Source organism: Anguilla rostrata, chromosome 5 (genome assembly GCF_018555375.3).
Source record: "Anguilla rostrata isolate EN2019 chromosome 5, ASM1855537v3, whole genome shotgun sequence".
NCBI classification, from domain to species: domain Eukaryota; kingdom Metazoa; phylum Chordata; class Actinopteri; order Anguilliformes; family Anguillidae; genus Anguilla; species Anguilla rostrata.
In genome coordinates this window covers 50,492,459-50,520,271 of record NC_057937.1, presented here as the reverse complement: position 1 = coordinate 50,520,271, position 27,813 = coordinate 50,492,459, and the positions used below count along the sequence as shown (strand labels likewise).

The 27,813-nt window shown below is 44.4% G+C and overlaps 2 protein-coding genes and 2 non-coding genes across 9 annotated transcripts; 1 reads left to right on the top strand and 3 right to left on the bottom strand.

Annotated features, from left to right (window-relative positions):
- Positions 1-197: 197 nt before the first annotated feature.
- On the bottom strand, positions 198-4,041 carry rpl27a (ribosomal protein L27a). The gene is made up of 5 exons (XM_064336937.1): positions 3,950-4,041; positions 3,172-3,235; positions 2,958-3,033; positions 1,292-1,466; positions 198-368 (listed from the first exon to the last, which is right to left on the bottom strand). Exons 1-5 carry the CDS (start codon positions 3,950-3,952, stop codon positions 240-242), a joined length of 447 nt encoding a protein of 148 aa, XP_064193007.1. The 5' UTR covers positions 3,953-4,041; the 3' UTR covers positions 198-239.
- Positions 1,071-1,202, bottom strand: LOC135256209 (small nucleolar RNA SNORA3/SNORA45 family). Its single transcript, XR_010330414.1, has one exon. It is a non-coding gene; the product is annotated as a small nucleolar RNA SNORA3/SNORA45 family (small nucleolar RNA).
- LOC135256210 (small nucleolar RNA SNORA3/SNORA45 family) lies at positions 2,440-2,571 on the bottom strand. The gene has a single exon (XR_010330415.1). It is a non-coding gene; the product is annotated as a small nucleolar RNA SNORA3/SNORA45 family (small nucleolar RNA).
- Positions 3,956-26,561, top strand: trim66 (tripartite motif containing 66). 6 transcript variants are annotated; one of them, XM_064336927.1, is made up of 18 exons: positions 3,956-4,092; positions 7,085-7,188; positions 10,450-10,603; positions 12,863-12,992; positions 13,275-13,391; positions 13,805-13,919; positions 14,668-14,814; positions 15,743-15,860; positions 16,150-17,150; positions 19,898-20,074; positions 21,314-21,467; positions 21,684-21,765; positions 21,852-22,095; positions 22,321-23,072; positions 23,447-23,579; positions 23,938-24,012; positions 24,483-24,635; positions 25,128-26,561. In XM_064336927.1, the coding sequence occupies exons 1-18, from the start codon at positions 4,077-4,079 to the stop codon at positions 25,362-25,364; spliced, it is 3,909 nt and encodes a 1,302-aa protein (XP_064192997.1). In that variant the 5' UTR covers positions 3,956-4,076; the 3' UTR covers positions 25,365-26,561. The 6 variants fall into 6 exon arrangements, with proteins under 6 accessions (XP_064192997.1, XP_064192998.1, XP_064193002.1 ...); XM_064336928.1 differs by having other exon boundaries at positions 3,998-4,092; positions 7,088-7,188; XM_064336932.1 differs by lacking the exon at positions 3,956-4,092 and adding an exon at positions 4,106-4,497 and having other exon boundaries at positions 7,088-7,188.
- Positions 26,562-27,813: the final 1,252 nt, after the last annotated feature.

Sequence of the window (27,813 nt, the reverse complement as noted above, 5' to 3'; positions counted from 1 at the left end):
CACAATTCATTGTCAAAAGAAAAAAAATGAGCCATGTTTCCCCATTGTGATGATTCAGTACTCTTCAATTTGTTTTCAATACCATAGTTCTATCACAGTACTCATGTACTGTAAGACATGCTCAATTTCATCTGTGATTTCACCTATTCTCAAATTAAGAACTGCATTCTGGTGAACAGAGAAAGGGAACACACAAATTAATTTTAAACATTTATTCCTGCAAAAACTGTATCGGGTGATCACGCCATTAGCACACAAGCTCCACCCACTCCTTTGATCTTCTCCTCGGCCCTCCGGCTGAAGAACTTGGCCTTCACGATGACGGGCTGCTTGGGGAGTTTGCCTTTGCCCAACACTTTGAAGTACCCCTGTCAAAGCACACAACAGGGTCAGTGGCCATGCTCAAATTCACCATTTCTCAGACATTCACATTCAGAAAAAATGTTACTGGCAAAACAAAAAGCAGGTCATTTTCAATAGTTTTGGTACATGACCTACTGTGAAACCACACAACAGCCTCATTGGTCATGCTCAAATTGACCATTTCTTAGACATTCACAGACACAGAAAAATGTTAATGGAAAACCAAAAAGTAGGTAATTTTCCAATTGTCTTGGTACATGACCTACTACTTTATCTGCACTAAATATGAGAAAACTGCACGTGTGGGCATATATACTGCATACACTAATTAGACAGCTCAAAATATCAGGTAAACTGAAACCAGAACACCCCAAGTTAGTATACATGTTCATGTAAAACTGAATGAACTACTGCATTGGTTTGCTGTTTTATGGTAGGCCGTGAAGCATCATTTTGAGTTGCTCTTATCCAATAACCTTAACAATGGCATTCCATGCGAGTCCCATTGCTATCCACTAGTATTATGCGTTTACTTTGGTGACAATTTCCTTAACAAAAATTTAAACCCTTGTTCAAACCAAAGGGACCTTCACATTCAGCTTGTGTCAGTACACATTGTGTGACACCATATCCATATTTCCATACTCAGAGGCTTCAAAGGCCCAAATCTATCCTAAGCATATTAAAGCAGCACATAAACCGCACAAATGTGTCACTGACCCTGTGGCCGACTGGACCGAGAGAGGAGCCAGTCGGTGAATAAGATCAGTCTTCACTCTGCGAGAGCTCTAGCACACCAAGACAACGGCAGCGTGTCAGGATGAGACTCTAGTCTCGGAGCACCGAGCGCAGCTGCGCCTGCCAAACCCCACGCTTTCTCTGCGCAGACTCCACGTGTAGCACAGCTGGTACACAGCCCCGTACTTACAGCGCGCACGACATCAATGATGGGGGCGGGGCCTTCGGGCTTCTTGCCGTAGTTGAGCCTGGTCTGCTCACTGACCAAAGTCCAGAGCTTGTCCAGGTTGATGGTCGGGCAGAAGATGGTGTTCTTTTTCAGGTGGTAATGTCTCATACCGACCTTACCGAAGTAACCAGGGTGGCTGGAGTAAGAGAGGGGGGAAAAGTGGGGACAAGTTATCAGGCATCAACAGTAGCCAGCGCTGCAAGACTCTCCTGAGACTTAGAAATGAAATTTAATGAACCATTTCACACTTATTAAAACAGACTTTGCTGTTCAAATGAATAATTCATTTTCACAGCTAAAGGGAACAAATTAATTTCTCTGTAGCTTCAATAAGCTGGACTGGGTGTTGCAATCTCACATAATGAATCTCACAATGAATCTCACATAATGAAACTCTCACACCTGCAACCATGCTCTGCTGTCTTGGGAAAATTGAGGCAGCGGGGAAAGGAAAATTGATTCCTTTCTATCTTATGAAAAATTTAACAAATTAATGTCATCATTATGATGTAAAAGGCTTACTGCATCACGTTCCACCACGTGCGCATGCCACAATACCCTGCATTGCACTCAGGGCAACTAACATTTGTGCAGAGAATGTAGAACACTCATCCATATCAAACAGTAACACTGCATTTCTTCTGGGTCTTTGATAGGACATCTAGAAATCTACTGTGTAAATACGTAACAAATTATTTTCCTCTATTAGGGAACTGATGTTATAAAGTGTAAAGAAATCAAAAGGACTGAAGCAAAGCATTACATGCGTCGCAAATTGCGCCTCAAAACCCAGGAGAATAAATGACAGAACGTTTTCCCAAAGAATGAGACGAATGCAATCAAGCTAACATTTTCTAATGAAAACCATCAGGTCCAGCTAGCCAGAAGGTGATATTTCACCATAAGTGTACTGTGCCTGTGTGGTGTACTGATTATTTGAGTGTTTACTCCCATTTTTCTAAAATGAGGAATCCAAAACAATGATTGCTTAAAAAGACCTTACAACAGCAACATAAATGAAATATGTACCTTTCTGACAAGCGATTTAACCAAATCCAGTGTTTCAGACAAAACATACTGTTTAAAGCAATGGCACCGAACACATGTGAACATGTCACTGACCCTGTGGCCGACTGGACCGAGAGAGGAGCCAGTCAGTGAATAAGATCAGTCTTCACTCTGCGAGAGCTCTAGCACACCAAGACAACGGCAGCGTGTCAGGATGAGACTCTAGTCTCGGGGTCGAAGCAGAAGAGAAATCACCAGATGCCACAACAATCTACTGTGCACTAGATACATTTTCTCCCAGTTCCACAGCAGGCAAAACAGCGCACAGGTTGCTAGTCGGGCAATACACTCACAGACACCAGAAGCATTACATTCCTAGCCACGTGCACATTCAGCTATGTACAGGCCAAAACACAAATCAGAAAAGCATAGTTTCTTTAAGACGACTTAGAACAAGATGCCAACCTCATCTTTATATCTTCCAATGAACACAGGCAGATTAACAAGGTACCGCTAGTGCGGCTAGCAAGTTGCACCTTTTGGTTATTACGGTCTGGAACTGGGGTGCTAAGTAAAAGGTATATCTTCATTGAGTCATTAAAAACCCGTATATACTCACTATTTGTCAAAGTTGATTCTGTGGTGATGCATACCACCAGCATTACCACGACCTCCGGGATGCTTCCTGTGTTTCCCTGTAATCGGGCGAAGGAGAGTGGAGGACAGTCATTCAACAGAAAATCACCTCAGCAACAGTAGCGTAAGCGTACGGCCGGCACGGCAACTTCCAATGAGCACTTCGGTACAAAAACTAATCGATATTTGGTACCCACCGATGCGGCCATGACCGTGGCTGACGTGCCCCCTGAGCTTCCTGGTCTTGGTATTTCTAGTAGGCTGAGAAAAAGAGAAAAAGAGAACCAGTGAGTGGAAGCTGAGGGGGCTGCAGATTGGTTGTCTAGCCACGCAATCAGCATGCAGCACCACCAAGCTATGAAGCTACAACCGGTGCCTTCCTAAAGACATATTTTCATCTGGCCAACTCCTCGTCTACGTTTGGACAAGTAAACAGAACACATTTGAACATTGAAAATGTAATGTCAAAATTGCTTTCCGAATAGAGGAGGAAACGAGATTTGACTTATAGTTGTTAGCTAACGTTAGAAATCTTCGAACATTGTAAAACATTGCATTAGCTCGCTAGCAAGTTGGGTAATGTCAGCTAAATTAGTATCCATTTACACGACTCAGATTTTCTAACATTACTACGGGCTAGTGCGATCTAGTTTCTTTAGAAACCCTAACGGTGCACATTTTCAAAAAATGTGCGTTAAATGCAGAACAATACAACACGAAGTTATTCAGTAGCTAGCTAACGTACAATGTGCCTGAACAGGCCTAAACAGTAGGCTACAGCTAGAGCAAAATTAGAGAAAAGCCTCGATTTTAATGTATCTTATATTATATTCTGGTCATTTTGCTTTTGTGACAGTTGACCACATTCCCTGTGTAATATAAAGCAACTAGCATTTCATTTTTGGCCTCTGAAACTGAGGATGTGGCTAGATTTTATTCGAAATCGTATGCCGAAATGTAGGAACGCGTACCTACCATCTTGGAGGGTGACTGAAAGAGGAGCGTGAATAGGAAATCTCACGATTATATTCGAGATTTCATGCCTCAAAAACCTTCGTCTCAGTAATAAGAGTGACATCTATTGGACTGGAGGGGAACGTTGATGATCAGAGACGAAGGTAATGAACTTCAAATGCTTGGAATCAAACGCTGCCGGCAAATTGACTTTGTCCTTTTCTTGATATGGGAAAACATTCATTTATTTTTCTAGTTATTCTGAACGCCATGCCACGTTGCAATTTAAATTCACATCCGATAATCTCAGAACAATGAAACGTTTTTATAGAAAAAGTTTGTAACCTACTAGGGAGGGTTATTACTGTACTGCAATATTAGCCAGCCTGCTATGCAGGATTCGCGTTGACATTGTATCACATAAACATAGTGCGTAGCTAGATTTCTCTCATCATGCCTCGGGAAATATCGCTCCTCCCGCCCAGCGTGTGGATTTTCTTGTAATTGATCTTCTTGCTTACATATAAAATTGGAAGTCGGGCTATGGTGAGGTACTGTGTGTATCAACTGTAAGTAGAAGAATATTTCTTTAATTTGCGGGAACATTTTACGTGGTTGCTCTTTTACAGCAAGGTGCGGTCCAGAGAGGACTGATGGAAAAAAAAATCTGATGTGAAATCGCATGGAAATTACTCGGCAATAAAAAATACCGGTTATTTTATGACCTGCAATAAGAAAGTGAAGTGCCTCTAAATATGTTCAACAAAAAAATTTAAAAAATGGGTAATGCGTTTGATTTACACGATCACATTGGCTATGCAGGTGAAAAGGTGAACAGTTACAATAAGGAAAGTAGCCTATACAATGACATTTTATCGGCTATTTGTTATTATTTGCATAGCTTTCTAATCCAAACCTAGTATCCTGACACATCTTATTGAAAGAGTACAGAACGTCCTGCTTGTTTACTCTTTAATTTGCAGAACTTATATTGAGTGTCAGCCGAGATATATGTATTTTTGTCGTATTATCATTTGAGGAAGATTAATATACATGACGTAAAAATCGACTGTGTAATATTTAGAGACCATTTACGTAGCCTATTTAGATTTTATATGATGACACGAGGGAAATAAGTCACTCAGCTAGTCTCTTAGGGCAACGTCCACTTATTTATCCTTTTCACGCGGTTTTCACCTGAAGGTGAGGTGCTCCCGTTTGCACCTGCAACACAACACACGCGCGCTTTGGGGGATGAGGTTGGTGTGGTGGTGTGTTCAATGAAATCACTTAGCCTATTTATTTATTTATTTAAGTTTTTTCTATTCACGTACATGTCTGTGAAACTTCCCATACAATCTAAATGCATGTATGCCTCAATCCAGATCTGACTTTGGTTTGATCTGTCAAAGTGGGATGAAATGAACACGCACGAGTTTTTTGGTGCTTCCGTTGTCTGTTGAGGTTTGTGGTCCGCAGCGCCCAGCCTCGGCTTTGGCAGTGCCAAAAAAAACATTAACGTGTGGTTCCTTGCTGTCACGCTCCTTCTTAAATGATGGGAGTTAAGGCCAGGGCGGGCGTATAAAGCAGTGATGAGGGCACGCATCAACCTTATTACAACCCCAGTTCTATATTTACCGACAGGGAGGTGCTCGATTTGCATTCTCACAGGAAACTGAGATCAGTTTTCTCAGATACCCTGGCCTCGCCTGTTCCTTACTTTGTTTTTGACTTGCTTCTTAACAATTGTGGTGCATCATCGTTAGAGGGAGAAGGCAAAAAAAAGAAACATCCATAGCATGTAATTAGATTATAGTGGGGCTCCGTTTTGGGACTACAACAAGCACTCCAGAAAAGTGAGTAGCCTACTATATTATTATGCATCCTTGTAGCAGTTTTGTCATTGGAGGAATATGCTACTGTGCTCAGGTGGGTTCATTGAAAAGCCCAGGTCTGGTTTATGGAAGCTATTTATCTCCTTGACTTCTATCATGTGGGCTCCTTGTTAGTCAGGCTGTTTGTGGCTTGTACAGAGCTGTGTCACTGGCTGAGGTGCAGGTGCATGCATGGGGCTTTAAAGATTTAAAACATAAATGGAAGGGAGTCAATAAGCGTTTACAATGCAGCAGTACTTCCTGGATCGGGGCAAAGTGCTGATGATTGTTACTACGTTTTAAAGTGGGTCTGAGAATTCATGTGAAACAAGTTGTGTTGTTTTTGTGTGTTTGTTTGCGTGGGAGTGTTTTTTGACCACAAGCAAGTTTCACATGAGCAATATGTGAACTGCGTGCACTGCATGTGGTACCATTTATTTAGAGGTATTTCGTTTTAGTTGGTTAGTGATTTTTGAGGGAAGTACAGGGAGTTGAGTGGGGTGTATAAGTGTGTGTGACATGAGTAGATCTTAATGTCACCGTGTTTTAGTGTAATGTAACCCTGCCATTGACAAACACTGTTTGGTACATTGCATAAAAATGAATTTAGCCCTGAGGGCTCAGTCGATTCTCTGGAAGGATACGAGGTCAGAGAGTGTGCTCTCTGGGCTGGTATGGGGCTTGGGGATGATGCTCTGTGATGATACAGTGCAGGGGTTACTCTCTGTGCAGATATGGAGTTCAGAGGTCAGTCTCTGTGCTGATGTGGGGATTTGGGAAGATGGCGCTCTCTGAGCTGATACAGGAATAAGGAAAGGAGGGCATTCTCTCTGCGGTAATACAGGCACAAGGAAAGGTGGGGAGGTAAAAGGATGCTCTCTCTGTGCTGATACTCTATGGTGTCAGAGGGCGCAGGTAGCATAACATATCCCATCTCATTCCCACTTTCTACAAAGCACTGACGCCTCATAAATATAGGTCATTTGTCCTTTGATTCCATTTTGGGAAGGGCTTTGGGGGATCTTTTGTCCCAGAAAAAAATTAATTATCCTCCCCCCCCTCCCACTCATCCACCTCTGCCCAGTTCCCTATTATTACAGTTGGTCAGGATTTTTTTTTTTTTCATTTTTAAAAAAGATAATTTTATAATTTAAAGGGATTAAATTTACAGCTTCCCAATGCAGTGTGAGGACTTGTGAAGTCTTTTACACAGTGCAGAGTTAGATGAGTGCACTGTACACAGGCTAATTGTAATGTATTGTGCTGTACGTGCTGTACCCAGCAGGTAACTCTCCCAGCACAGCTGTTTGCTCCAGGCTGCTGTATGTGGATATATGCAGCACTACACACCAGACAGCTAAACACCCAGGTGTTGACATGGAGAAGGTAAGTGATATTTCTCCATATAGACTTTATTTGCTGAAACAGGGAAAAAAAAAAAAAGAATAGACAAATTACAGCGAAATTGTGATTTAGAAAAAAAAACTGTTCTGTTTGTCACTGTACGTATTTGAGAGTGTGCTTGTTTTTAACAGAACGACAAATAATTAACTTGTAAGTGTGTGTGTGAATGTAGAAGAAGTGATTTTGAGCCCTGCTTTTTCACTATGGAGTAGAGTTTCCCAATATATGGTATATGAGCTGTTGGTTTGTTGAGAGAGGTGCACCTGCCAATATTAATTTATTTGATGTCTTGTAGGGGCAGGTTAACAGAGTTTTTATTAGACTTGCACTTGAGCTATCTGTGTGCCCCCCCCCTCCTTTCCCCTCCTCCAAAGGGCAGGCTCTTGTGGCTAAATGTGTATAACAAATTGATTGTACTATAAGTCTTTGGACTGTCAGAGTGGTTTGACAGGAAGTCAATGTAGGCCGTTTCATGGCAACACTAAGTTCAACAACACATTTTGTGTTTTTATCTGCCAGAAGGTGTCAAGGGGTTTCTCACCTTCTTTGATGCGCATGAATGCCTTTCTAATTAAGCGTGAATATTAAAGAAGAGCAGCGCAAGTCAAAGAAGGCTCAGGGGTTTGCCAGCAGCTCCTGAGTGACAACCATGTAAAAGTGGCACAGTCTGTATTTTCCAGGTGAAATTGTAGAAAATCATGCTGTTACACTTATTTATTTCAGTTGTTCAACGCCTCAGTGCTTATGCGTAAAGATATTGTCTCTGAGCTGAATCTAATTCCCATTCAGCTTTTAGGTACTTGTCTTGGTGTGATATTGAATTGTGGTTTCAAACCAGCCACTGGTTGAGGTAGCCATGTCTCTGATATCTACATTAAACTAGTGCAACAATTATAAAAGCACAATGATAAATTCACCAATCTGCTGTTGTCTATTTTATCATTTACCAATTGTTGTCAGACACAGAACTAACCCACTTCTGAAAATGTTAGCCTCCATCTTTGTGTAATGCAGGGGATTGTATTTACTTTAACAGTAGCAAACTGGAACTTATACAGTCCTGCACTGAAGTGTAACACAGTCAGCAGGGTTTCCCCTCAAAGTTAAATGGGTAATCATTAATGTTTAGAGTGATGTGTTTTATCAGAAAGTATGTGTAATTGGTTCTATGTTTCTTACTGTTTGGGAACTGTGTATCTCTATGGACTCCTCCAGCCTCCTCAGAGGTCCATATTTAGTCTATCGTCAATTCAGTTTCCCATTATACTATTGCTTGTTTTATTTGCATAGGCTTTGTTGCTGTTTTTGTTGTGTTAATCAGATTAACCTACAGGGTCCAAGTTAAACTACACGGTCGATCCCTGCACTTGGAACTGTACTTCCCTCTAGGGTTTTCAGCATGCTTGTTCCTGGTTTTGGTTATACACTTTGTTGTACGTCACTCTGGATAAGAGCATCTGCCAAATGCCTGTAATGTAATGTAATGTAATGTAATTATCACTTTTGCTGGAGTCTTATTTGACTTATTTCCTCATTTTCAGTGATTGTCTCTTGTTTTAGAAGCTACGCTAATTGTAACTATTGCTAATTGCTAATTGTTACTATTGCTGAAATTGGTTACTCAAATATAAGTACAGGGTGCACTGTTTCTCTCTCTCTCTCCTTGCAGTATAGCCTTGTATTTATTTCTAACCCTAACCTGAACCCTAACCCTAACTTATTTATATATTCAATATCAAATGCAAACACTGCAAATGTGTCATATAGTTTGTGGTGTTGAGAATACATCTTTAAATATTTTGGGGATTGTAAATATTTGGGAACCAGTGCACTTATGGGCTGAAATTAGTTTAGACATTCAGTCGAATCATTACAAATTCAATTTATTGCAATAGAAATTCAAGTTATGCAATTCAAATTCAATTTCTGCTGGCACTAATTTCTGCCTATACCCAATGCCCTGTCATACAGTAGCACAGCAACTGAGCATATCTGAGGCAAAGACATTACATTACAGACATTTATCCAGAACGATTTATACAACTTTTTTTATAGCCTTTACATTGCATCCATTTATACAGCTGGATTTATTTATACTGAAGCAATGCAATTCAAGTATCTTGCTGAAGGGTTCAACAGCAGTGTCCTACCTGTGAATCAAACCTGTGACCTTTAGGTTACAAGACCAGTTCCTTCTTTTTACACAAATGTGTTAATGGTAAAGTTTACCCTGAAAATTGATTTTTTTATTTGTTATTTGGACACAAGGGTGACAGCTTTCCACAGCAGCTTTTTGCAGATTTCACCAATCCACCATAGAAGCCTGATAAGGCCTTGTTTCAAAATGAATGGACATCTTTGAACAAGGAAGATCTAGCTCAGGTTCTGCTTTAAAATCTCTCTGAAATACCAATGGTAGTAAAACAAATGGCATAATTTGTGGGGGGAAAAAAACGTTTGATCACAGTATGTGCTGGAACATCAACAATTCCACATTCATAATGATATAGCCTAATTTTTCTCACTTCACAAGAAGCTTACAAGCTGAAGTGGCTGTGCAGTCATTATCATGGTAGCTCAGGAACACTGCTCTCTGTCCCTCTGCTTTCCTTTGCTTTCTTTCCCAAATCTATTACTTGATAACCTTGAATTACACACAAAGTATTTACAGTCTGCAAGGTAACAAATTATTGTAAGTAGTACCTTTGGTAGTTATTCTCGTTACCGAAGTACGAGGTGCTAATTAATGCTGAAGTATACAATCCGCTGTTGTGCTATTGTCTAAAAAAAGATAATCTTTTCCCCAGTTTCTGATGACACTGTGTGTGACAGTTTTGTCACTTTAGCTTGTTAGCAAGTTTCTAATGAAAACAAGATAATTTAAGAGGTGCATGATTATGGAGTTCCTTGTAACTGCACATACAGATTCAGAGTGAGTCATTTTCACAATCTATGGCATCAAATACAATTAATTTTTGTTGTTTGTATTTCAAAGAGATTAAAAAAGCAAAACTGTGTCTTCCTTGTCCATTGGCTTCTACTCATTCTGACATCAGGCCTTGTGAAGTCTTTTTGACAGCCTAATCAAATCTGAAATAAAGTGTTTCGCACTGTCAAGTAAGAAGACAATGATCATTTTCAGGGTGAACGGTCCCTGTAAGCAGTGCACGTATCTCTCACGTATGAGCGTTGTTCTTGTCTGCAGCGTTGCTCATGTTATTTGCGTACTTGTGTGTCCTGCAGCTTTGCACGCACTGCCGGGAGCCCAGAGACGGCCAGAGCCTTTGCACCTTGTGCAACAAGTGGCTGTGCTACCAGTGCACTGACATGCACCAGGACCACAGGCCCGCCGGCTCCCTGCTGCAGATGGACCCGGGCAAGAGGCCAGCTCAGTCTGGTACGCTCCTACCTGGCCTGCACACCTTACTCAGCCCCATTGTACCCTGGGAAAAAGCCCCTGCATCCATATGAAAAAAAAAAAAAATTATATCAAATACTTCAGTATCAGTTTTAACAGAAGGAGTGTAAGGGTGCTGGCAGTATGTTTTGCACAAACAAGTGTGTGTGTGTGTGTGTGTATGTGTGTGTGTGTGTGTGTGGAATTGTACAATTTTGGTGGAATTTAAAACTAGATATTTGCTTTATAATGAGGTTAAGACAGTATGACAAAATTTCTATATTAAATGATCTTTTTGATTCATCCAGGATGTGTATAAAATGTAGAATCTCTTCAAATTTGACCTATTTTTTAAAACCATTGTTACTGACACCAGATGCCCACTACCTTCCACCTGCCTTGCTCCAGCATAGTGTCGTCAGCTCTCAGTGGGTGTGTGAGTCTCCAGTTGTTTATTTTGCTTGAGACAAATGAAGCACTTCACAAGTAGCCCTGGCATCATGCTGACCCGCCATAATAATCCCTGGTTCTGATCTGTATTCAGGGGCAAAGAGGACGGTTGCAATGGATAATGAGCTCCGTAGTTACTCCTCATTAGGAGGTGTGCTTTGCTATCTGATTAGGGGTTGTGTTGTTTATGTGAGCGGGGCTCCAGCAGGAAGTGGTCAGTCAGCAGTGCGCTGCAAAGCTACAACAAAGACCGAAAATAATCAGGCTGCTGTTTACCACAGTGTGATGGGTGCCTGATGACAGCGTAGTTGGTTAATAGAAAAGATAATTAAAAAAAAAAACTTTACATACAGAAATATTTGCAGTCCATTTGATTTGATTTTCAGATGCAAATAATAGGTTGCTTGCATTTGTGGCAATCGCTCCTTTAATGCCTCCCGATGCAAGTTTTTATACACCTTGGTATTGTGCTGTGCTGTTGATAAGCCAATGCGTTTCTTTGATGAATAGATCAGCCCCCTACAACTTCAGTTCACTTGCACTTTCTGAGATGACACTTTTTTTCACATGATCAGTGGTAAAATTGTCTAAATTTAGAAGTGCTAATGTCCCAGTTAAGCTGAGAATGTTCAAATGTTCTTTTTGCTCATTTGATCATTGTAGCCTTTCTTCTCTGCTGTTCTTTGTTCTCACTCTTTGGTTCATCTAAGCTCAGCATCCTTCACAATTCATGTGCACAAATGACAACGATGTGTGTATTTGTTTGATTTTTGCTATTCTATTCCTTGCACTTGTCTTTCGTCATGTTTTCATTTTTTTGATTTTCGGTGATGGCAGTGTATTAATTAGATGAGAAACTGAGAGCATAGGTTAGCTGGTCCTGTAGGTTCAGTTGGTCATACCCATAAAAGATGAAGAAGTTTGCTGAGTGAAAAAAAAACAAAACAACAAAGTCACTGCTTCATCAAAAGAAGAAGTACCGTGAGAGCAGCGCTCTGTGGACTTAAAGCACAAAGACAAATTCTCTTTCAACATTTATTTTTGGCCAGCTAACGGAGATGGAACATTCATGCGGTTCAGTTTCAGCCTTCCTCAGAGCTTTAAGTTTGCTGAGATAAAAAAACAAAATGAACTTTCTGAATGAATTGTTGGATTGATATTTAAAATTGGGCCATGGTTGCTTTCTGTCCATTTTTGAGTAGTTGACAAAGACAAGTGGAATTATCACTAATTCCAAAATGTTTCTCAATCGCCTGCCAATGAGTGTGTTATGGGATTCTGTTCTTTGTGTGTCTGCATCTCTGTGTGTGTGAGTGTGTGTGTGTTGTACTTTTCTTCAGTCAGGTCCCCAAGCTCCTCTTCCTTGTGATTCATCCGTATGTTTGTCTTTTTTTACAAGAACTGCCACAAAGTCAGACTAAAGACTCTGTGAAGAGAATGTGTAACACAAGCTTTGTTTGTGTTTGTTTTTGCTTCTGTAACCCTTCCCAGTGCAGAAGACCAACATACGCCCCTATGTGCACATCTTTGGCTCCCCCATGTGTCCCTTGATCTTTTATTGGTTTAAAGATGTCTGACAACCCAGATATTTTAAATTTACTGCTATAGCATTTAGCAGTATGGCAAAATATGTCACAAATGTCAAGCTGTGTTCTTAGCTGTGTCTGTGCACTAGCTCATATCCTGTGCTGTAGCTGTGCCTGTGCTGTAGCTCAGACCCTGTGCTGTAGCTGTGCCTGTGCAGTAGCTCAGACCCTGTGCTGTAGCTGTGCCTGTGCAGTAGCTCAGACCCTGTGCTGTGCCTCACAGGCTCTGGGTGCTGGTCGAATGGCATTCCCTTCTGTCACTTCCACAAGCAAGAGCCCCTGGACCTCTTCTGTGAGTCATGTGACCTCCTGTCATGCAGCAGCTGCCATCTGGCCACCCACAGGGACCACAGGTGAGCACACACACACACAAAACACATGCACAAACAAGGACACGCACACAAAAATGCACACACAAACAAAGACGCGCACACACACACAAACACACGCAAAAGCACAAACAAGCACACGCATATGCATGCATGCTGTTACGATCTACTGTATGGTTGAGGACCTGCCACTCAACTGTACAAAAGTGCAGCGTGCCTGAGCCTTCCAAAATACGCTTTTAACATGTGAGCTTCAATAGTGGGCAGTCGTTTGCATGCGACAGACGCTCTGTCTGTTGTTCTCAGGGTCGTTCACGTGAGAAAGGCCCTTCAGAACCAGCTGTGGCTTTTTGAGAACCTGATGGTCCAAGTGGAGGACAAGAAGTCCACTGTGGAGAACACGGCCAAGCAGGTAGAAGACAGGTGAGCTGCCGACACCTGCTAGAGCTTCCACATCGCTGTGATGTCTTTGCTCTGTGGGCAATCTATTGCCAAAGTAGTATTTTTTTTTTTTTACCCTGAGGCAAAAAGATAAACATATCTGGGTGCCCAATGCAACTGTAAGCACAATCATGTTACGCTGAATGGCCTGTTCTTGTCATTTTGTTATGTTAGGTTATTTTATGTTATGCTATAAAAAAAGTTCTCTTACAACATGTAGTAAAAAAAAGTAAGAAAAAACATTGTTCTTAAAATAATTTTTACTTTTTTTATATATGTGCCCTTAAATGAATATATGATAAGTTGTATAGCATCGACACATTTTGAAAACCTGTTCTGATGAAGATAGAGGTTTTTTTTATCTTCTTTGATGTCATTATCTGTGGGTTTCTCAGGTTGCACGGGGTGAAAGTCATGCAGAGGAAGGCAGAAAACCAGATCAAAATGGCCAAGATGATCATGATAAACGAACTGAACAAACGCGCCAATCTATTAATAGAACAGCTGGAGGTAATCACTCACTAATGCATGCTTTGTCTTTTAAAAGGCCCTTCAGAGAATTCCAATCCCACGCAGCAGAAATAGGCCTTAAATGTACCTGAGCCTCAACAGACGCGGCTCCAAACATGATGTAATCAGTCTTGAAGGCAGTGATTGGAAGCGGGCGGGTATGTGGACCTCTGGAAAGGTCTGCTCTAAATAGATGTTAATTGGGTTACTTCTTGCCAATAGTCCGGCTTAATGAAACTGAAACACGTCAGCTTGCGTTGACATAGCCTTAAAATAAAAAAAGTCTCTTCTGAAAATGAGTTGACTTCTTTTTTTTTTCTTTTTTTTTTGTTGTAATTTTGATAGCCCGTGGGGTGCTGCCGCCTGCCCTACCCGATGATTGGATTACAGGATATTACTAGTTATGATATTTCTTTCTGCTGCAGAGCACCTGGCGCGGTTGTTGCTTAGCAAGAAACTTTGCCAGAGCGAAATCTTCCTTCATGGCGAGGGCAATATCTGCACTGAACAACAGCCCTGACGTTCTGCTTTTCCCCATTCGCTCTTAACAGGCTCATTATGCAATTCCCCGAGCTGTGTTTGCCTTACCTTTTAATCACCGCTTGTCACGATTTTATGTATTGTATGATGTGTTTTACATTGCTTGTCTGTTTGTTTCTAATATCCAGTCTTTGGACAGTGCTAACCATGCACCCCTGTTTAGCTCGCCCACAGGAGTGTTGATGTCTTGTTCCCGTTCTCTACACAGAAAGTCTCCAATGAGTTCAGGCAGCGCCTGGAGGACCAGCTGCAGGGCATGATCGAGCTCTGCAGTCAGCTGAGCCACGTGCAGAACTTCATCAGCTGGGCCTCGTCCCACCACCAGAGGAACCCCCTGCTCTTCAGCAAGGAGCTGGTAGGCTGGTTGAAGTATTAGGAGGGGTAACGATGGGGGTACTGGGGTCCCATGGGTGCGAAATTGTATTGAGGGGCCATATTGCGGTATCAGATTCACTGATTTTAAGCAGTCATAATGTTTTGTTACAGAGAAATAAAGAGAAAAGTGATTGACAGTAGATAGTCTCATCCCGTATTGGGTGGGAGTCAGAGCGCTGAACCGAGGGCCCCTTGGGATTTGGGGGGTCAAAATCTGCCATTACCTGTGAGCTTGGACACCACAGATAAAGTCCTGGTGGTAGTGGCACTCCTAATTCTGGGCAATGTGAGTCACTCCAGGTTTTAATGAAGGGTAGATGATCATCTACAGTGGAGCTAACGCTGATGCTGTCTGCTGGTGTATTCAGCTCAGTAAAGCTAACGGGCTGTCAGTAAGATCTGGAATGGCTCAAACCGCTTTGAGGGTAATATTTACATCCCTGCTGTACTAACAGTGTTAGCGAGTGTAACTCCCCTGGTGTCTGCGAGGGCGTCTCTCTGAAGTGTCCTGGCTCTCTTTCGGATGCAGAAACACTGTGCGCCGTGAAGTAAACACAGGAAGTGTGACAAGCGAGTGGTCTGTGGTCTTAGCTGATGGATTGCAGAGCGAAAGAAAGGATGGCTGCACATATTTCAGAAGACAGCTATCATTGGGCTTTCCAGATTGGGAGAGGAAAAGAAAAATATGGAGTTTAAAAAAAAATTGTTAATAAAAAGATCTTGTGGCAAGACTGCAGAATGAAAATGAGCAGTGCTTTGCCAGAATTGATGGAGCACACTGTAGCGATGAAACAGCCCTACAGCTACCATGGGGTGTTTGAAATTGAGATATAATTAAATGGAGGATGAAAACAAGTGCTGTTTAAATCAGTGGTAAGAGACCGAGCATTTTGTCTGTCTTTGTTCAGATCACCTTCCAGATGCAGCGCATTCTGGAGTCGCAGCTGCGCTATGACCTCGACCCCCCTGTGAAGATCAAGTTTAACTGGGACGCCAGCCTCTGGACCAAGCACATTTCCACTTTTGGTAGCAACCTGCTCCGTTATGGATATTTTGAGACAGCAGCATATTCAGAAAATATTAACATGCTAGAAACTTCAGCAAATATGTGGGTGGATCAGTGGGGCATATACCTACAAACTGAGAAAATGTTCACAAAACTACGTTGTCTTTCCCTTTGAAGTTAATATATGTTAAACATAGTCTCATTAACATTTAGAGCTTGTATCTTTGTTAATCCATTCACTTTATTTGGTTCTCCTGTTTTGCCCTTGAATTGTTGCAAAATGCTTGTTTTTTTCCGTTTTAATTGTAGGTGAATTGACAGCTGAGGGAGGAAGCCGAAGTCATTCAATGGGCGTGGCCTGTTCCAGTATCCTAAAGCCTCAGCCAATCCCCTGCTCAGCTCTGGCCAGCTCTCTATGTCCCAGAGCCGTGGATCAGAGCTGCGGCTTCCAAGCCCGCTTCCAGCCCCAGATGTGCTGTTCGCACTGCGTGAACGTCCCTGTGGGCCCTGCACCCCACCCTGACCTGCTGATCGGGAACAGCCGGGGGTCTTCCGGGGAGCACCAGGGGGTCAGGTGCCACCCCATGGCTGCTTCGTACCCTGAGAGGACATTGCAGCATGTCCCGCTGCTGCCGGAGATGCGGCCTGCGGCGGAGCTGGACAGGAAGCAGCCCGAGTCGAGCGCATGCACCGTCGCATGCGCGCAGTCCAGCCAGCCCCTCCCTCCCCAGGGTCGCTGTGACCCCCAGACCCCGCCTCCTCTCTCTACCCACGTGCCCCAGTACCCCCAGACCCCGCCTCCTCTCCCCACCCACGTGCCCCAGTGCCCCCAGACCCCGCCTCCTCTCTCCGCCCACCCATCCCAGAGCCCCCAGACTCCGCCTCCTCTCCCCGCCCAGTGCCCCCAGCCGCCGGCCCTCGCGCAGATCGCCTTAGCCAGGCCTCCGGACGACCGTCTGCGCAGGTCCAGCGGCTCGTCCCCCAAGGAGCCGCAGCCCGCGCAGTCCAGCTTGCAGCTCCTGCTGCAGTCGCCCCATCAGCTGCAGACGGAGCGGCTTCCCGGCAGGCAGGCGCAGACGGCCGCAGACCCCGCGCAGACGGCCGAGGGCTGGAGCGGCGCAGACGCGGACGCGGCCTTCCAGAGGAGCGCGGCGGCCAAGGCCACGCCCTGGAGCGGAGTCGGCGCGGGCCAGCGGCAGACCAGGGAGCTGGCACCCGCCCAGCCCCGAGCCCCCCCTGCTCGCGGGGCCCGCTCGGACCGCCCTGCGGCCGAGCCCGCGCAGCCCCCCCAGAGCGCCAGCGGTTGCAGGGTGAGTCTGGGAACCTGCTTGCACCTCTCTGCACCTCCCGCGTTTTTAATCGTGTTTTCTCGTAAAGCGGCGCCTGGGCTGACCACAGCGCTTCCTGGGGCTCGAGCTGGCTGCAGGCTTCAAAGGCTCTGAGCTCAGAGGTGTCTGACCACAGGCCCTGCACCCGGGTTTCAGTATCACATGTACTTCATCGGGGGTTGGGGGGTGGATGGGTGGGGGGGTGTATTTACCGCACGTACACTGACCTCCTCTCTATGCTGTGTGTCAGTGTGTAAAGCTAGTGTTAGCTGTGTGTTCTGTAACAGTCTTTTAATGGTAAAAGAAAAAAGGTCAGTGAAAACGTATGCACTGTTCAATTTTACCACTAGTTGTTTTTCATCGATACTGAATGCTGCATTTATAAACTGTGATGAAAATAACAATGGTGCATGGGTGTCTTTGAGGAAGTACGTAATGCAGTTTATAGCAGGTATCTTCATCCATTGTACCAGTATGCTCCATTTGGTGCACTATTTTGGGAGAGTGGCCTGTCAGCGTTTAGTAGGTTGAGAGACAAAAAACAAAACAGGAAAAAATACAGGAGAGGTGTAGACGCGAACCCCTCGCCGCAGAACGGTTTCCTGCACACAGGAAATTGCCTCCGTTTTGCGAGCCCTGCCTTTTATGCACTGATGAATTTGCCAGCGACGTGACAGCAGCTCACTGCAGATCTGACAGCGCCTGGTAATGCGCAGAAGTACAGGATGTCAGAGAGCTGAGAACCGAGCCTTATGCGCCGCAGCGAAACGCAGTCGGTGCGCAATCTGTCGAGCAAATGCGAACGGCTAATTATGACAAATGACAGGAAAACAAAATTAAACAAAGCTAGTCTTTGTTCACGCCGAGTGATTCTGGCACTGGGTACACTGAAGGAGTGCAGATATCCAGCAAACGATTTCTGGCTCCCAAGATCTTCCAGGGACATTAGGAAAGTTAGAGCAAATGTTCCCGGCGTGGCTGGCGATTTGTGTGGATTTTATTGTTGCCAACATTAAATAAAGCTGCTATTTCATTTGAGAACTTAAAGTGCATTTAATCCATGTCCTCCGTGTCCATAACTAAAGAATAAGTCAACACAGAAAGTGAGTTCTCAGCTTGCTTTAAAAAAAATTTGGTGCCTCCATTTTATCTAGTTCCTTATTTTCCATTTAACCGGTTTTCTCACAGTTTACATGTAGCACAGTAATCGGGATGGAGTTGGATGCCCTTAGATTCTGAAATGAACAGGCAGCCGCTGTCTTTCTAGTCCTAGTCATCAATCTGTGGCTGTACTTTGAACCACTTGCACCCATTCAATGCTGTGTTTTTGGATACCACTGAAAAGTGTGTGTAATGCAAACACGTATTAACCTTTGTACATCGGCTTGTGAAAGAAATGGCCTCATCCGTGCCATGTTTCTTAACATATTTTGTGTTTACTGGGTAAAAAGTGGCAATTTCCCAGTTTAAAAACACCATCGTGTAACCAACCCCATTTTTTCCCGTGTAAAGTCAGCTAAATGAGTTGAGAGCACTTGGGCGTGTCCCCATTCTCATTTAACCTGGTATTAATGAGACACTTGGGGAACGGGAGAGAAGGCAGCCTGATTTCATTCCGTCCTGCTCGACTGCATCTCTCCCCTTCATTCCCTGCCAGTCTGTGAGACTTTGTCCCATCTCCACTATGCAGTCACTGGATACAGGCTGCATACAGCCTGCTCCACAGTCAGGGCTGTGGCCCATGGAGCATGGTGACTTTTGCTCTGGGGTTGTGGGTAAATGGAGTTGATTGTGTGGGATCCACTGCCACCTCGTTGATAGGTGGCTAACGTCCCCTTGCAGCAACAGAAAAAGGTGGGAAAAGGAGGGAGGATTCTGGATATACGGACAGCCATTTCACAGTCAGACATTTAAATGCTGCTGTTGAGGACTACTGCTGTTGCAGCTTTTAAACAATCTTTTTTAAATCTTTTTTTTTAATATTAAGGGGAAACTGCGAGATGAAAGGAAATCTAATCTGCAATGTGTTTGAATTAACGCCTCTGATTCAGAGATGCGGGCAGAGGCCCTAGATGTGGGATTTGCATATGGTAATTTCTGCCATAAGTAAGCCTTTTGTCATGAAGAGAAGATAATTTTTTTTTTTGCTCTGCGCAGATGGCTGAACTTTGCGACGAACAGTGTTTTTAGCGTTTTCGTTGAGGCAGGTTGCACACAATGTGGAGTCTATTTCTGTCCACTCTGTGTTTGTGAGTAGTGCTCAAGGTTGTTCTCTCCTTCTCTCCTCCCTCCCTCTCCTGAGCTGTCCGTGCTGCATTTGTGTGGTAGGAGTCCAACACCTGCTCAGTGCTGCTGGCCCACTTTACAGCTAGGCTAACAGCTGGAGCTCCGGGACGCACCTCTGCTTCTCTAAACCAACCAGATGGTCGACTCTTTTTCAGCAATAAAAGTTCTGTCTCTCCACCGTGGAAACTGAACATGATCAAGCACCTGATTTCAAGCACCTTGTGAATATTTATAGGTGTGGCCCAGGCAGTGGCAACTAGCACTGCTGTGCAATATGTTGTGTACTTGCGCATGCCTCTTCGTGAAAGTTCATCAACTGTAGACCAGCAATGGGAATGCCTGTTACCATCGGGAACCTCCAGGAATTAGACAGTAGAGAACAGGCCAGGAACACAGGAGATGACCATCTAGTTACTGTAAATAATTCCTACTCCCCCTTGCAGGGCCCTGCTTCAGACGAGGCCTTCCCTCCCAATGCGCCCTGTGTATCCGGCTCACTGTGGAGGAGGGGGCACAGCTCCCAGAGCTCCTCAGAGGAACCGGCTGCTGCAGCGGCTCCCCTGGAAGCCTGCCCCCCGCTGGTCACCACCAGCATAGCAGCAGCAGCCCAAGCAGCACAGGTAAAAACTTCCCTGTCACACAATCTACAGGCGAAGACAATCTATATATATATGTATATATATATCAGTGACATTTCATAGGGTAGCAAGCCTTACGCCTATCCAAATAATGGTTTACCCAGGTGAGCGCTAAAAATTGGTTGTAGTTGTGACTTTACAGTAAAGCATTTTGAGATGCTGAAAGTAGAGTGTTATAGCATCTAAATCAAAATAAGTTCCTCAATACAGGGTGGCAGTATGCTACGGTGGGAACCCAATTCAGCATATATTTTCAGTGCACTGGTCAATGTTTCCCAAATTTTTTTCATCTCAGAGCCCCCTAAAATTACCCCCATACAACAGCCTGCAGCGCTGCAACTGTTTTATCTGCTCGAACACTAAAGCGTGACTGAAATGTGATATCTCCATATCCTGGATGTGTAAGATGTGTAGCAATGTGGTGCAGTGTAAATATTGAATTGTTTAAATTATTGTAGTACTATCAGTGAGGTGTAGATCTTTGTGTGTTCTTGTGCATGTGTGCGTGTGTGTGTGTGTGTGTGTGTGCATGTCCGTACGTGTGTGTGTGTACACTATCCTTTAAAAGGAAAGATGTTTTCCATTTTGCTGAGGACGCCTTGGGAATCCTGCATAGACCCCAGATTGGGAGCCCCTGGCATCCAGCATATAATGCAAACTCATGGGAGTTTAGGCGAATCTGGGAGAACACTGAGCCTGAGGCCCTGTTACTGTGATTCATTTAATTGAATCTAATTTAATAGGCGTCGGTTTCAGTGCAGTAGAACGCCATGAAAATTCAGAAACCAGAGGTCTTGCCGACTGCTATAACAGCATCTTTAGTGGCTATGCAGTGGACTAAAAAAAAAAACAAATTAACAACAACATCGTAATAAATAAAGTGGTGCCGTTGCCCAGGTAACCGTTTCTTCTGTAATCTTTTGTTTAACGCTGAGCCCAGTTCTCGGCAGCACCGAGGGAACTGATTACTCTCAGATGTCTCTGATATTGCGCGTGGGGCGTGCTCGCAGTCCGATGACAGATTTATTATCTTTTTCTCCTCGTTTAATTACATTCCATCACCGCCAGCTCCTCTCGCCGCGTTTTGGGAGGAGGCGGGAGCCCCGGAGCGGGCCGATGGCGCACGCTAGCGCACTTCGGCGTCCACGTTCGGGGAGGATCACGTCGAACATTTCTGCACATTCACTTTTTTTTTTTCTAATGTTCCCCCACCCCCGGCAGGATAACGATGCCCTGGCCGGTGAGAAGAGGGAGGAAGCAGAGACTGGCAGGGCCGGGCAGGGCGTGGCCCAGGTCATGACCTCTACCCCAACCCCGATTTCCTGCTCTCCAGAGCCGCGTTCCTCCTCCCTGCCCCCCTGCAAGGCAAAGCCAGGTACAGAGCTGCAGCGGGTGCACAGCCAGGCACACAGGGAGAACTTTCTCTCCACTCCTCTGCTGGTATCGTGTTTGTGTCCTGTGTGTGTGTTACTTTCTACTGCCTGTTAAAAAGAGGAAGAATTTCATTTAGATATCACCTTCCTGTCTGTGGTGTCCTCCTAGATGGACGGTTTCTGTTGTGTATCTAAGGGGCTCCTCTCTTATTTCCCAGGGAAAGCACATACATGTGAAGGCACTGGAATGACAGATAGAGCGAGGCTCCGGATATCAAGGAAGCGTCGGCAGGATATCAGGTATGGCAGGTTCTCCTCCTCTTCCTGCAGAAACTGTGAAGGTGTGAGCACAGTTAGCCCAGAGAACACGTCTCTGTGTCACTCAGGGCTGCCAAGGAGGGTCCGAAGTCTCAGAAATTTTCGAAGGGCCCGAAGGCGTCGAAGGCTTCGAGGGTTCCGCTGGTGTGCCTGGAGCGGCTGCGCGTCCGTCTGACGCCCAGACATCCGGCCGCCACCCGCCCGCCGCTCCGCGGGCGCAGGCCTCGTGGCCCTCTCCCGGAGCCACCAACAGAGGGCGCTGTTGCTCCAGAACCGCCAGGGAGCCCCACCTCTGAGGAACACCACCAAAAGGTGATCTTATCCAAGCTCAGCACTTCTCTGTCTTTTAATTATCTTACAATATGTTCAAAGACAATTATTTATTTGATTAATTAATGTGTTTACTTGGTTTATGACTGTGGTGTATAACTACTAGAATGATATAAATACCACTATAACTGGTGTATGTTTATATTTGGTTTTGTTTTAATCTCCTTTCATCTTTAACCTTTATGTGTTTTACTCTCCTATTTGTAGGGAGAACCTGATGAGAATGCAGAAGTGCGCACAAAGGTCAGTCAGTCATCATCACAAGAAGACTGGCCAAAGGAGCAGCCAGCCAGCCGACCCACCATCAGCTCTGTAGGAGCAGCTTCTGATCCTGAGTGGGAGAGATCACCAGAGGGGCCCTCCCTGCCTCCAGCACCACAGTCAGATCTGGAGTCAGAGTCTGGCACTGAGCCGCAGTCTGAATTGGATCCACATCTAGAATCAGAACCAGATTTGGACTCAGAGCCCGAGCTTGCATCCGAGCAGCCGCCCGAATCAGAGCCCAGTCTGGAATCCGAGCCACAGCCGGAATCGGACTCGGCCATGGAACGCGAGCACCGGCCAGACCCGTCCCCAGACCCATACCGGGAACCCGACCCTGGTTTGGAATCGGATGCAGATTCGGAACGGGATCTGGAACCAGCGCCCGATTTGGTGTCAGAGCCAGAATCTGAGTCATATCAGGGCCCAGGAGCGGACGTGGATTTGGGTCCAGCTGCGGAGTCTGGGCCGGTTCCAGGACCCGCGTCTGAACGATCGGGACCGGCGAGCAGCGGGGAGCACACCGATAGGCCGGTGGTGGTGGCAGAAGAGGGTGGGGTCGAAGAAGAGGCGGAGCAGATGGAGAACGAGGACTTCTGCGCTGTGTGTCGAAACGGAGGGGACCTGCTCTGCTGTGACCACTGTCCCAAGGTCTTCCACCTATCCTGTCACGTCCCTCCCCTCCTCAGCTTCCCCACGTGAGTACCGCAGTGCACCACGCTGCGCCAGCCCCCCACCAGGCATTCACGCTTTACACACGTGCAGGGAATACCACCGAGTTGCCAGGGAAACAAAAAAAGTTCTGCTGGCCGCCCCAATTCATCTTGCAGCACGTAGTCACCAACTGTCGCGTGCCGAAAGCAGAGAATGAAGTTGACTTTTTCTGCTGGCATTGGCATGTGGGCATGTGCCTGACCAGTCAGAGAATGAAGGAAAATGTTTGAATCTCCCTCCATACATAAAAAAACGCACCGAGCAGATACACTGGCACACGCACAGTCAGACAGGGACTGGCCTTTCCCAGTGGGGCTGCCGCTGTTCTGATGTCACTCTACGTGTCATCCCCTCTCAGAGGCGATTGGGTGTGCTCCCTGTGCCGGGACGTCCTGCAGCCGGAGATGGAGTACGACTGCGAAAACACGCGCCTCTCCGTGGATCACGCGGGAATGGGTGGGACCGATGGACTGGTGGACAGCGACCAGCGGGTAGGTGGACAGGCCATGGGTGCAAATACACCACACTCACTGCTTCATGCATGCAAGCATGCTCCATGTCAACAAATTCTACAGTTACACGCCTTATTTATTTATTTCTTTATTTATCTACTTCACTTAGGGTCCCTCCATTTTCCCCCAAAATTGATCGTCACAAAGAGCGCTGCATGAAGTGTTCAAAACTAATTTCATTCATAGTAGTCCAAGCAGCTTTCCACAGACATCTATCATGTCTCTCCTGGTGCTTGTTGTTGTCTTTGTTATTTGAGCTTGGTGTCTTTTGCCTGTGGATATAGAAAAAAACACACCTGGGTGTTTTCATTTCTCTTTCTCCTGTCCTGGCCTGCAGAGGTGTGAGAAGCTGACGCTGTTCATCTCCTGCAACATCCTCAGCGCTCCCTTCCACGAGCCGGTCAGCCCACTGGTAAGTGTGTCATCCGCCACCTGCCCTGAGGCCTGAGACCTGCCTGGAGGTAGGGAGGGAGGGAGGGAGAGAGACAGCGAGAGACAGAGAGAAAAGAGAGAGAGAGAGAGAGAGAGACAGAGAGTCTGAGAGAGAGAGAGAGAGACCTGCCTGCAGCCACACAGGCAGAGAGTGAGAGACTTTCTTTCCATTTCAAAGATGTATTTACTTTCCTTTTCTGCCCAATCTAGAATGCCCAGTTGTATGCATGGGTCTGTCACGTTTCCCCCGCGTCTTCTGTTAGGACAGGGCGATCACATGCTGTGCTTTAGGGCACATTTCAGAGGACACGTGTGCTAATGTGAGCCCCTCTCCAACTGACAGAATGGGACAGACCCACTGTTGCAATTGGGAATTAAAAATTTGGGTGAAATCTGTGGTCAGAAAATAGCTTCTTGCACAGGTTTACAAATGTGTGCTGCTCATTTCAGGCCCGTCATTACTACCAGATAATCAAGAAGCCCATGGACTTGTCTGTGATCAGAAGCAAGCTCAACAGGAGGAGCCCGTCACACTACTACAATCCCCAGGAATTTGTGGCCGATTTCTTCCTGATGTTCAGAAACTGTGCAAAGTTCAATTATGTGAGTTCCACTTGTTTTGAAATTGTTTGGAGCCTGGCCAAAGCACTTGGCGAGCTTTCCCTGTTTGTTCTGTTCCAACATTTATTGGTCAGTTATAGTTCATCATGAGCTTAACAAAGTAAATAATCACCAATTAAGCCCAATTAAAAAGCCCTGTTCTGAAGAAGATGCCCAGTCCCCTAATATGTACGATGCCTGGTTTGCTTTAGATTTGAGGGAAAAAATAGTCATATAATAGTTGCCAAAAGGAACAGCGGAAAGAAATAGCCTGAGACAAATCCCTGGTGTTTATGATATTACTTTCCAAGTTTCTGCGACGGCTTGTTGAAAATGGATATGAAAGAATTTGAAGGAAAATGACTGGATTAGGAAAGTTCTGCCACTGAGAACCTCCACTAAAATGCGGGTAGGGTAACCGTGCGTGTGGAAATGCAGGAATTGGACGTGCTGCTGGATAACCCTCTCTCTCTCCCCGTCTCTAATGACCTGCAGCCGGACTCCGAGGTGGCCCAGGCAGGCCGCAGTCTGGAGGCCTTTTTCGGCTCCAAGCTGAGGGAAGTGTTCGGCGGCAGAACCTTCCCGGTGCCAGAGGACGACTCCGACAGCGAGGAGTACGAGGAGTTCTACAGGTCAGGTGCGGCCGGCTTCCCCTGGCCGGACAGGAAGGAACACTGTCACAGGAAGAGGAAGAGACGGCATTCCCTCAACTCAAGGAGGCACCATGTTTAGCAGGGGCCACACAAATTTACTAAAAAAAAAATATGTCTCGGCATGTGATGTTTCTACTAAAGCAACAAGATTTTTTTTCCTGTATTATTTCATTTTTAGGAAGCACATATTTAGACTGAGTTAATCTTCTCGTTCCTTTCTTACTGAAACTACATCTGCGCTACTGCAGATGATTTTACAAAATTCGCTTTCTGATAAATCCATGGCTAAAATATCTATTATCTTATATCTTTATAAAATCATATTTTTAGGGTGTATCTATTTATTGTAAATATATATTTAGTGGGTCTGCCTGTCATTCTTACACCATATATTCACTTAAATTCTCAATCACCCTGTTACAGTATGTACTCTGTATTTGTTATCTTGGCAGCTAAAAGGATAAACATTGTTAATGAAAATGATACATGCTACTGTTATTGATGTAAGATATTACATTTTCAAACCAAAAGCTTGAGGCTTAAGCTTTTTTTTTTTTTCTTTAATTCTTACACGATATGTTGTTAAAAGGTAAGAGAGTATTTTCCATCAGTGGCCTGTCCCAATTCACCACAAGAGCTTTGATGGCCATTGATTTGGGGTTGAATTATGGGCACCAGCACCATGGCATAATATGCCATTTAGTTGTACGCGAGGACTAATAAGTAAAGAGAACGTCTGAAAACACTCGGAGCCTTAGAGTCAAATTGAAGTGATATAAATACATTTTTCTATTGAAACAAGCTAAGCTACATACATGCATTTTCATTTATGGAGTGTAATTAGATTAAGGTTGTTTGAAGCAAGAACGGTTTTATGAAATGGCTGTAATTTGCTCACATGGCTGCCATGTTTCAGGAGTTTGAAGGCAAAGGGAAGGTGGACAGAAAGGGCGGGGCTGGTGTGGAGTTCAGTGAGTCCAGCGCCTCCCTGTAAGAGTTTCTGAGTGAGCTTGCTGACACAAGCCTTTGAGAGGGGCAGCTGGCCTGTTTAATATGATGCTTACTTAACCGCTACAGTTATGAAAATATTAATTGTGTAGACCAGCCTTATTGTTAAGTATTTAATTAGCAAAAAAAAATGCTCTTTGTTAGAAACTAAAGTGAATGGATTTTTATATCTATTACTTATAAAGCACATATGTGTTTCTGAGAAAAGTCATTGAAATATATCATGTTGACATGAGTTGATGTTCCAATAAATTTAGCCTGGATTGTACTTCATTGTTCTCAGTCCAATTGGTTCTGTCTGTGCTTCTGCATTTATTTCTGCAACCTTTTTTTCTGCAGAGTCAGAAACTAAAAAAATTATTAATATACTTATGAATGTAATAGAAGATTTATCATCCTCTTCCAAGAAACTAGTATCCTCACCAAGTAATGACTCAGTTTTGATAAATGATAAGAAGATTCAACAGCATCAGTCACATTTTTTCAATTACAGTTTATTCCAGTTCCAAATGCATGTTCTTGCTCTTGTACCCTTTGATGCTTTGTCTTTTTATGGGAAAACAAATTTAACATCGGACACTGGAGCTCCCAAATAGCCAACATTTGCATAAAACTGTACTTTGCGTCTTATGTCATCGTGAGCCTGGTTCATTTAGCCTCAAAAAAATGTGCATAATAATTGCAGAACATATTTTAAGTATAAAGTTTAAAAAAATGAGTGTAATCGGGCTTGAGGGCTGAGCTCTGACAGAATGAGGCTGTGATGCTTTGCAGTCGAAACGAGTGCACTGTGCCAGACTCCAGCCTGTCCACGTGATCCCCCTCAAACTCACTTTAGACTCCCCGTGAGAAGATGCAAGCCACTTAGACATTTAACTGCAGCGTCAATCGGCATTACTGTCTCAGACAGTCCTGTGGGTTGCTTTTCCTTTTCTTCAGTTTATTTTTTAAATAGTTCAAACAGTGAAATGGTGAAATGTGAATGCCAATTTAATATTTATTTTAGCTTTATTTATAGTTCTTTGATCCTTTATAATTTATGAAATGGGAGCAGTCTGAACAACAAAACATTTGAGTTCCTAGATAACGGCCTTTTGAAAAGTCGGGACAGATGAGTGTTTGCCGAACGTTAAATCCACTTGGGAATCGTCTTCTAGGTTAACTGGCTCGGATTTTGCAATGCGTTGTTTTATTTAATTTAAATCGCCATGCTAGCTTTTATTTTATCAATATTTATTCTTAGCTGTAACTTAATAAATGGAAGTGTTTTTTCCCTGCATAAACAGTTTTATCGCTTAATTGTGGTGATCACTAAACTTGCCAGGCACTGCATGTGAAGAAAATAGTTTTGCTTTAAACTGAGCTGAAGTTAGAGGTAACATCCTGATTGAATACAGACTATGCTCCCTCTTTCATTATATTTGACCTCTGTCCTGTGGGAAACCAGCAAAAAAGGCTTGGTTATATGCCATTTTAGATTAGACCTATCCACTGTTTCTTTAGAATTAAAAATAGTCTGG